The 9,923-nt window shown below is 35.8% G+C and overlaps 2 protein-coding genes across 4 annotated transcripts; one reads left to right on the top strand and one right to left on the bottom strand.

The window, feature by feature from the left end:
- The first annotated feature begins 383 nt into the window (after nt 1-383).
- On the top strand, nt 384-4,866 carry LOC143624076 (pentatricopeptide repeat-containing protein At5g67570, chloroplastic-like). The gene is made up of 9 exons (XM_077094823.1): nt 384-936; nt 1,559-1,760; nt 1,841-1,922; nt 2,014-2,199; nt 2,290-2,403; nt 2,936-3,029; nt 3,118-3,275; nt 3,351-3,767; nt 3,839-4,866. Exons 1-9 carry the CDS (start codon nt 387-389, stop codon nt 4,541-4,543), a joined length of 2,508 nt encoding a protein of 835 aa, XP_076950938.1. The 5' UTR covers nt 384-386; the 3' UTR covers nt 4,544-4,866.
- A 1,115-nt stretch (nt 4,867-5,981) lies between these two features.
- Nucleotides 5,982-8,153, bottom strand: LOC143624036 (GPN-loop GTPase QQT1-like). Of its 3 annotated transcripts, none has more exons than XM_077094786.1 (10): nt 7,820-8,153; nt 7,704-7,748; nt 7,468-7,622; nt 7,300-7,403; nt 7,062-7,218; nt 6,892-6,979; nt 6,734-6,806; nt 6,504-6,634; nt 6,314-6,381; nt 5,982-6,240 (listed from the first exon to the last, which is right to left on the bottom strand). In XM_077094786.1, the coding sequence occupies exons 1-9, from the start codon at nt 7,912-7,914 to the stop codon at nt 6,321-6,323; spliced, it is 909 nt and encodes a 302-aa protein (XP_076950901.1). In that variant the 5' UTR covers nt 7,915-8,153; the 3' UTR covers nt 5,982-6,240; nt 6,314-6,320. The 3 variants fall into 3 exon arrangements, with proteins under 3 accessions (XP_076950901.1, XP_076950903.1, XP_076950902.1); XM_077094788.1 differs by having other exon boundaries at nt 5,982-6,212; XM_077094787.1 differs by having other exon boundaries at nt 5,982-6,185.
- Between the last annotated feature and the right edge of the window lie 1,770 nt (nt 8,154-9,923).

Genomic DNA, 9,923 nt, shown 5'->3' with positions numbered 1-9,923 from the left:
ATTTATCGCTTTTTACTTCGCCCTAGGTTTGTCCTCTTCCATGTGTGGGAATTGCCGCATGTGCTACTTCGAGAGAAGAGAAAACTTGACATTTCCCCGTTATCAGTTCTCCTTATTTATCTTTTACTTATGATTCACATATACACCAACCAACGATTAACAGTCCAACACGACCGTCAAGATCACTTCAAACTACAGTCTATCTTTGTAGCAACAACCAAGTTATGTTTTTAGTAATAAAACTCGAACACAAAATATCCAACTCATAACATGCATCACAAACTTGTACCTTTATGTGGCAAGTCCTACTTGTACTATCCTAAAACCCTCACCTAAATATTTCTTTCTTTCTGCAACACTCCCACTTACCAATTTCAATATCAACAATGGAATCCTTAACATTAAGAGGACACCCACACCCACCACTCCCACCAGACACCGAACCCATCAAACAAAACCTTATTCAAAAAGGCATCACACCCACCCCCAAACTCATCCACACTCTCCGCAAGAAACATATCCAAAAATCCAATCGCCGCCGTCCAATTCAATCCTCACCACAACAACAAGAACAGCAACAAGAACAAGAACAATTCCAAACGCTAAAAGATGAATTCAAATCCTTCAACAGAGCAATTGTTAAGGCCACCAAGACCAAACAGGACATGGGTTTGTCTTCTTTGGTCGGAAAGCCATGGGAGCGGCTCGAACGAGCCGAATTGATGGAGTATGCGACTGTTAATAAAGAAATTGTTGCTGGGGGTAATTTGAAGTATGAGCATTTGGAGGAGTTGAGTGAGTTTATTGAGAAGGAACGTGATAAGTTCAAGTGGGTTATGGAAGATGATATTGAATTGGAAGATGGGGTGCTTGAAAACAAGAGTGATTGGGTTCGACCCAAACGGAAAGTCAACGATAATGAAGCCATTAAGTTTTGTTGTTGATAGGTATGCAATAATTTGTAACAAAGTTTGTATCTTTATGCAGTTTTAAAGTTATTAAAGATTTGATTAATTTGGATAATGGGTAGGTTTAGTGGAACAAAGTTAAGTATGAAGAACGGATCATGAACACAAACAAACACAATTACACAAACAATGTTATATTTGTTTTGGATAACCGCAAATGATCTATGTTAACCGTTTGGTCCAGCTACCAAGTTTGTGTTGGTGTTTTTTTTACATTCATATTCATATGTTAGTTTACATATAAATTAATCGCATAATACTCAATTACTCATGTATATTTTAGTTTTATCATTAGTAATTTTGCTTTACATGATAAGATTAGTAGAGTCATTAAAACTTTATAAAACCTTTAATAAACAAACATAAACAAATAGACATTATAAACGGACGTAAACAAACACATTATCGAGCGTTCACATTCACAAACATAATTCAACCAATATGGCCTCTATTTGTGTTCGTTCATATATTAAACGAACTTTCCGCCGAACGTTCAGTTCTTTGACAGCCCAATTTGTAGCCAAGTTTGTATCTTTATACCATTTTAGAGTGATTAAAGATTTAAAGGCGGTTAATTTGATTAATTTGGATATTGGGTAGGCTTAGTGGAACAGAGTTAAGTATGAAGAACTGGAAGTTTTCAAGAATGATGAAACAGTCAGAGTTGCAGTTTACGGAAGACCAGTTGTTGAAGATTGTTGGTGGACTTGGTGATAAAGGTCAATGGAGGCATGCTTTATCTGTTGTCAAATGGGTGTACAGTTGTAAAGAGCATAAACACTTCAAAAGCAGGTTTAGTTTTCTTTCATTTTTAGTAACATTTTTGTTATTTTACTATTAAGTAAATTATTTTGTGTTTTTTTAATCTGTAGGTTTGTGTACACGAAACTCTTGTCAGTTTTGGGAAAAGCAAGACGACCCAATGAAGCCCTTCAAATATTTAACTCCATGCAGGTAATGATTGATAATAACGTATATTGTTAATTTTATGCCAAAGTTGTGATTTTTATTTGATGGAATGAAATTTTTCTTGAAACTAATGTAGGCTGATTACCATATATACCCTGATATGGCTGCATACCACTGTATTGCGATTGCACTCGGTCAATCGGGTCTTCTAAAAGAACTTGTGAATGTGATTGATTGCATGAAGCAACAGCCTTCAAAGATGATGAAGAAACGAAAAAACTGGGATCCAGTTCTTCAACCAGATTTGGTTGTGTATAATGCTGTAAGATAGATTCTATACGAATTTATTGTACAAATTGTATGGATCTTGTTTGTTGTAGGGATAAAAGTAATGTTGTAAATTTACACACAGGTACTGAATGCCTGTACATTGACGGGAGATTGGAAAGGCGTGCCGTGGGTGTTTGATGAGTTGAGAAGAAGTGGTTTGAAACCAAGTGGAGCAACTTATGGACTTGCAATGGAGGTATTATTTAATTAATTTTTTGTTCTTTTCTTCAATTAATATTTATATTTCGTGTTCTTGGGTTGTATAATATTGTGTACAGTTATAACCTTTCCATTCTAAATTATGTTAGTTTTAGGTGAGGGGCAGGTTTGTCAACTATAAAGTTTAGTTTTTTTTAATATGTGTATTTCCATGTTCTTGGGTTGGATAACAATTTACACAGTTATACATTTCTAATGTAAATTATGTTAACATTAAGTGAATGGTAGTTCTGTTGTTTATAAAGCTAGTTTTACATTTAGCAGATATTCCATGTTCTTGGGTTGGATAACAAGTTGTACAGATATATATTTCCAAGTTTTAGATGAGCGGTAGTTTTGCCTTATAAAAAGTCTAGCTTTTCATTTAGTATACATATTTCGTCATCATGGGTTGGTTAATTATTTGTAAAGTTATACATCTCCAATGTAAATTATGTTACTTTTGGATTTTTGGGTGAGGGGTAGTTTTGCCATTAATAAATTCTTAAAGAATAACTCGTTTTTAAAAGGTAATGTTGGCATCCGGGAAGTATGAGCTTGTGCATGAGTACTTTGAAAAGATGAAGAAAAGCGGGAATACCCCCAAAGCCCTTACTTATAAAGGTATTATTATTTCTCCTTAAACGTTCATCATGACATCATGTGGGTCGTTAATGTCTCAATTAACCTTCTTTTTGGCGAAATTTGTTAGTGTTAGTTAAGGCCTTCTCAAAAGAAGGTAAAGTGAACGAAGCAGTTGAAGCAGTTAGAGAAATGGAAATGAATGGTATTGTGGGGGCCGTTTCGGTATACTGTGAGCTGGCATTTTGTCTCTGTTACAATGGCATGTGGCAAGAAGCTATTATAGAGGTTCATTTTTTTTAACTATAAGTGTTTTTTTTGTATAAATGGTTTGTTTGATTATTATAGCTGATTCAAATGCAGATTAAGAAGATGAAAAGACTAGTGGTTACCTTCACGGGCATGATATTATCTTCAATGGACGGAGGGCATATTGGCAATTGTATACGGATCTTTGATATCAGTAAAGAGCATTGTGCTCCTGATATTGGGATTATAAACGCGATGCTTAAAGTTTACGGTCGGAGCGACATGTTTTTTGAGGCCAAGGAGCTATTTGAAGATACAAAACAATCCAACGGTCATAATGTTAACATGGGCCGCGATGGTCCGTTTGTTAACCCGGATGCGTACACGTATGGAGAAATGCTTAGAGTATCTGCTAGTTCTCATCAATGGGAATATTTTGATTATGTTTACAAGGAAATGGTGTTTTCGGGGTATCAACTTGATCAAAATAAACACTCGTTTTTGCTCGTTGAAGCGTCCCGTGCTGGAAAGGTTTGTGCTTTTTTTATTTATCATATTCAAAGATTCATATGGTTTGACTGTGACCTTTATGTTTATTTCAGACTCATTTACTGGAGCATGCGTTTGATGTAATGTTGGAAGCGGGTGAAATACCACCTTCGTCTTTCTTTGTTGAAATCATATGTCGAGCGATGATCCAAGATGATTTTGACCGAGCGTTAACCATTCTTAACAGCATGGCCCACGCCCCGTTTGAGGTTCGAGAAAAGGAATGGCGAGGGTTGTTTGAGGAGTATAAAGGTAAAATCACTCGGACTCATTTAAGAAAACTTCTTGACAAGATTGATAGTAATGACGTGACAATGGAAGCTTCTGCGTACAAGTTATCAAGATTATTGCAATCACTATGTGGGTCAAAGTCAAAGTCAAAGTCAAAGTCAAAGTCAAACAACTCATATCAGGCGAGTTCGGACCAAAGTCAAACTAATCTTACACACGAGTCTGATTTGGGAACACCAGTGGATGTTAATGGAGAGAAGTTAGGTGATATAATGGAACGTTTTGCTGATGAGTTGACACTTGATGGACCTTTTGAAAGTGTTGGTTATGAAAAGTCAAAGTTGACTAATAATGAGGTGTTGGATGATGATTATGATTCAGAGGATGATTTCTTGGGTGGTGAATTAGGTAAAGTGGATGAAGTAAAGAGAAATAAGTTACCGTCTGCAGACGGTATACTTGAACATTGGCGGGAAAGTATGGTTAAAGATGGGATCTTTTTGCCATTTCAGATTGGAAGAAAGTGAGTCATGCAATTTGCATACAAGTGTGCAGATTAGAGGGTTTTGTTTAGAATGTAAAAGCTTGTATGTATAAATCTTTGTTTACTACAGAATATGTGAGTTGACTTTTTTATTGTCTTAAAAAGAATTTTGACTGAAAATATAGTAATCTCATTATTTTGGAGAAAATGAATTATTTTAGTATTGCACTCTACTTTCATTATTTTAACAATGATTCATTACAATGTTTGAATTACAAACTAAAGACCTAGCTTTTATGCTTCTTTTTTCCAAAGAGTTGCCACATGAAAAGAGGGAGAGGGTTAGGCCATATAATGTACCGTGATCGTGAGGAGAGGGGGGGGGGGGGGGTTGGGCATGTAGACGTCACAACCACGGCACGGCACACAGTTGGTGGTCCGTGGCACGGGCGTGGTTGAGTCACGAGCAAGAGAGGAGAAAAATGAAAACGACCATTTTTTAAGAGCTTGGTAGCCAATCAGGGATATGTCAAAACTTTTTTTTTATAACTTTATTACAAATTTTCATTTAACAGTTTATCTGATTAATTTTCAAATAATGTGTATTCGTTAGTTTATTTTAATGATATGAAATAGATGAGGTTTTTTTTCCGCAACATTCCGGTAAAATTTAATAAAAATACATAGTTGCTTTCAGAAAATTATTTTTGGCCTTGTAAGCGGGATTAACATGTGCTTAGGTTGACATTTAAGCAATTCTTTAAAAATACTTAATATTAATTGTATGAAAACAATTAATAAAATGTATTAAAAAAAGACTCACATTTCACTATCACTATCACTATCACTATCACTTACCATTGCATATGTTTAGTTGGTGAAACTCCTCCTGTCTGCATGCCTATGTGGACAAATTTTGACTTTACCATTACACATGGCCCTAGTTTTTGACTAAGAACATCAAAACCGGAGTTGTGAGAGAAGCGGGAGGGTGATGTGCTATTTTTAGGCGTGAGTAGAACACGTGAGTAAAATTATCCTCCTAGTTGGTCAAGTGCCATGTGCCACACCATAAACACCTATAAGCACACACCAATTGGCCATGCTCTAACTTGTTGTGGTGACCGAACTAATTGTTAACTAAATTTAACTACTTAATAATCACCACTAATCCACAACAAAAGGGTTAAAACACCGGTCACTTCACCCTTGGACACCCTGCCTATGCTTTGCTCCTCTTCCTCGTCGTCCTCTCTCTTTCATGCAAGTTAAAAGACGCCCAAAAACACACTATTGTGAATGATTCAGTAATGATCCAAAAACCACACCAGTACATTTGTTTCAGAACGGATACGCACCATTGGTTTAAACAACTCACATGTAGCATTTCAAAATGCAATGAATATGATGGTAACATTTTATATAGAAAATAATACAAACCAAATAGTTTGTTAGCCCCTCCCCTTCTCCTATCACTTATCAGTACTTTCTGCCCCGGAACCTGGACATCACATCATAACATTTAGAGTTTTAAGCACAATTAATAACATGAAAACATGCATAATATTTCCATAATAACATCACTGATATGTCATTATAAAGTATACAAAAATCAATGGATATCCTGCAGTTCCATTTTCCATCACCTACATGATCTTCAACTTGACCAGCGTAAGCTTTAATCTCTTTGATCATAAAGATGCATATAGGGCCTGTTCATATAGTTTAAGATCACTTCACCTGATGAAATCAACAAAGAGTATTAGAAATTACCATCTTAAAGTAACATGGAAGAATTTGTTAACAAACTCACACTTAAATTAATCATCGGAATCAAAATTTTCATCGTCTTTCATGTACTTCTCTTGCACTGCTGCTGTTGTGAAAACAATTGTTAAGTATTCCAGCTCTCAAAATGTGGCAATCTCAACACATTTACACACAAAATAACTTGATTAAGATGAGATTATATCGTTAAGAAAGACAATCTGTTAAAAGGATATCTGTAGTAATCCCAATCTGTTTGTCCAATAGCAATTTTGCTAAACTCAACCGCACTAGCATCCCTGCCTTGAAATACATATCCATTAGTCTTGTCTATTAACTTCACAAGTTCTGTAACACTCTCTTTGTCCTGAAAAAAGTCAACCAATTGATATTAAATTGTCAATCAAGTGTACACGCATAGTCTACTTAATAAAACAATTTTAGTATAAAACAGAAATTAGCATGCCTGTATAGCCAATGTAGTAAAGTTGACCAAACCAAAAGCTTCAACTACCTCACAAAGCTCTTTAGTAAGTTTTCTAACACCATAAACACAGAATAATAAGTTCATTATAGAAATTAGCATGCCTAAACGCTGACATAAGAAGTCAACCAACGACCTACCTATACTTAGCGGAGCGTGGATCTTGATCAAGATGGTGCTGTAAATAAGACAAGTCTTCAACATCCGTGTAAAATTCAAGATTGAAGGCTGCAGTATACAAGAATCAACTATTGTCCAAAAAAGTCTTTACTTTAGGAAAAAAAATTTAGTAATTTAAAGGTTTACATACGTAGCTTTCCGTAGCTCTCAATAAGATCAATCTTTGATAAGACATTGATATGTGGCAGTTCAAAATTCAGCATTGTTGATAGTGATAAAAGTAACGCACTCACATATTTCCCCGGGTCACTACAAAGGTGAGCATCCACCAAATGAATTACGGTCAACTGTAAAAGGAAGACGTCAACCGTTAACACTCTTGCAGAAAAGGTTTACGTGAAAGCATGCGTGTGTGTGGATTTACTTACCCGAAGATCTAGTTTTTCAACAAGTTTCATTATGGCTTTCTTTGCATTCGAATGGAGGAAGAATAGTTCTACTTGACCCGGAAAATCAAAAAGAATATAGTGATCTGCAAATAAAGTTATTTGAGTCGGAACTATAACAATATAACAATGCATAGTATACTTACTAACCTTTCAAAAGAGGTTTGAGTTTAGATTCCAACCAGTCGATATTTTTCTCTAAGTAATCCATACAATACACAAGGCCTCCGTTAGGACCAAGAGAATGTTCATTCATGACATCACTGAGTTTTATAAGATCCTCAATGTTGATAGCACAATCATATCTTGATACAATCATTAAGGAAACCACTAAAGTTAAAAAAAAACAAATTGCAGCGGTAAAAACCGACGGTTAAAGAGGATACGGTAACGAATCATTAGCAGGGTCTAAATTAATAACAGCTACTTTCCTGAAACAAAATTATATTATTACAATGGCATAAACAATGGAAGTGAATATTAATATTAAGAAAGAATATACCTTCCAATGAGTTGGAGGAATTGAGACATGCCGTTGCAGTAAGTGGTCTTGCCGGAACCCGGAGGACCAATAACCACCTGACCATAACCCACCATCTCCCACAAAACCCTATACGAATAAACCCTTGCTTTCTAAATTACGGCAATTAGATTAGGGTTTAAGTGATTATTATTATTATTATTACCTTGTTGAGATTGAGATGTGATATTAATATAGAAGAAGAATCAGTAACCAGTTGTGATGACTGACTGCGCCGGAACCGCCGCCGGTTTTCTAAATTATAGCCGCACCGCTTTAGGCCGAGCCCATATCCGATCCAATGATTTTATTTTTAAATAAATAATAAGCCCATTCTTGTTAATTTTAAATTTGACAAAAGATCTTTATGTTAGAGAGGTTCAAAACGGTCTGGGACTAGGAACCGGAACCGGTTCCTAACCGGTTCCTATATTCAAAACCCCATTATAAACTGGTTCCAGGCTCGAACCGGTTAGGGAACCGAACCGGTTCTCCCACCCTCGGACCCCTAACCTATCTAACTGGTTCCTAAACCGGTTCCTGTACTGTAACCGGACCGGTTACAGTGTAAAATTTTTTTTTTTTTCGTTTTTCGTTTGCGATTTGGATTCTAAACTACGATTCGTATTTGTATAACATGAAAAATAAAAAAAACAATTAACATTTAAGAAGTTCAAAAAAAAAGGTTACATGTTTTAAAATCTTCAAAAACAAACTAACAAAACATTAAACTAAAGTTGTGACATATTATTTCTAGAAAAGCCTTCTTGTTCGTCGTAATTATTGAGCGGCGACTTCTTCCTCAGAATTACTTGTAGAAATGCCTTCTTTTTCGTCGTGCACTCGAACATCAAGTGGTGTTTCATCTTCGAGAGTGGTTACGTGTTGAATACGATCGATTGAGTCCAAGTGATCCTTTAAGCAAATGCACATCTCCACCGACTCCGAATTTAGTCTTGTTCTTCTCACCGATATTACCCTGCCACTAAGAGAAAAGGCGGATTCCGAAGCTACCGTAGAAGCTTGGACGGTTAGTAAATCACGGGCCATGGTGGCAAGAATCGGAAACTCGGTTTCCTTTACCTTCCACCAAGCCAAAACATCAAAAGTGTCATATTCCTCTTCGGATAAACCGGTAGAGTAATCATTTGCACTATACCTTCCTAGTTCTCTTGAAGAGGTGTTACCCCTTTGTTTTTTAGCCGTTACGTTGCGAACGGTGTTCATAAGGCTAATCATGGGATCTCGTACTCTAGTAGCACTTGAACTTGATGAAGACCCCCCCCCCCCCCCGGCATAGGCATGTGTATGTTTGACCCATATTTATTTAAATAAAAATCATATATAAATTTAAAATTCAAGTTAAAATAATTTTTTGCCTCTGTTGAAATGTTTGGGTCAACTTCATGCATATCTAAGGCTGAAAAAATTTCGTCTATCACACATTCAACCCCCGTAACATTTAACATTGGGTTTAAAGCGGCGGCGCAAGTAAAAACCGGTGGCAATTCAAGAAAGTATTTTTTTAATTTAAACTTCATTGGTAATATGATGTTTGAAAACATTGGACTTTTATATTCAAATTCTTTAAGATTGTTAACCATTAAAAATAAAACCAAGGGACTTGTCGGATAATACGTTCCCGATAGTTTCGTAGTTGATGTTTTAAAAACTTCAAGAAAAGTCGATAAGTCATTGATAATTTCCCATTTCTCATTTGAAAAGGGGATTGCCAAATCATTCTCGGCAAGACTAGAATGAAACATTTGTAAAGTTTCTCTTTGTTTCAAAGCACTTTGAAACATTATGCAAGTGGAATTCCATCGATGAGGTACATCCCAATTAGCTCCCAAAGCTTTTCTTCCCGTATCTTTACAAAATTTTCTATATTCCATTTGTCTTTTTTTACTTTTCTTAAAAACTTCATGTATCATTAGTCTAAAATCGTTTATAAACGATGTAACCTCATCCGAAGCAAGTCCGTCTTGCACGATTAAATTAATGATATGTGCAACACACATTGAGTGAAAAAATACACCATTGCAAATCGGCGTATATTTTAATTTTAATTTATCAACCGCCGATG

Source organism: Bidens hawaiensis, unplaced genomic scaffold (assembly GCF_021521415.1).
Source record: "Bidens hawaiensis isolate Kalapana, Puna unplaced genomic scaffold, B.hawaiensis_p1.1 tig00003653_1, whole genome shotgun sequence".
In the NCBI taxonomy this organism is placed as follows: Eukaryota; Viridiplantae; Streptophyta; class Magnoliopsida; order Asterales; family Asteraceae; genus Bidens; species Bidens hawaiensis.
Note: the sequence above shows the minus strand (reverse complement) of the source record. Positions and strands in the feature narration are given on the sequence as shown.

Excerpts from the sequence above, each read along its gene's own strand:
- LOC143624076 (XM_077094823.1), top strand. The coding sequence starts at position 387 with ATGGAATCCTTAACATTAAGAGGACACCCACACCCACCACTCCCACCA. Across the intron at positions 2,200-2,289 it reads ATTTGGTTGTGTATAATGCT|GTACTGAATGCCTGTACATT; the intron begins GTAAGATAGATT and ends ATTTACACACAG. Across the intron at positions 3,276-3,350 it reads GGCAAGAAGCTATTATAGAG|ATTAAGAAGATGAAAAGACT; the intron begins GTTCATTTTTTT and ends ATTCAAATGCAG.
- LOC143624036 (XM_077094786.1), bottom strand. The coding sequence starts at position 7,914 with ATGGTGGGTTATGGTCAGGTGGTTATTGGTCCTCCGGGTTCCGGCAAG. Across the intron at positions 7,219-7,299 it reads TTGAAAAACTAGATCTTCGG|TTGACCGTAATTCATTTGGT; the intron begins GTAAGTAAATCC and ends TTCCTTTTACAG. Across the intron at positions 6,980-7,061 it reads TGAGAGCTACGGAAAGCTAC|CCTTCAATCTTGAATTTTAC; the intron begins GTATGTAAACCT and ends TGTATACTGCAG.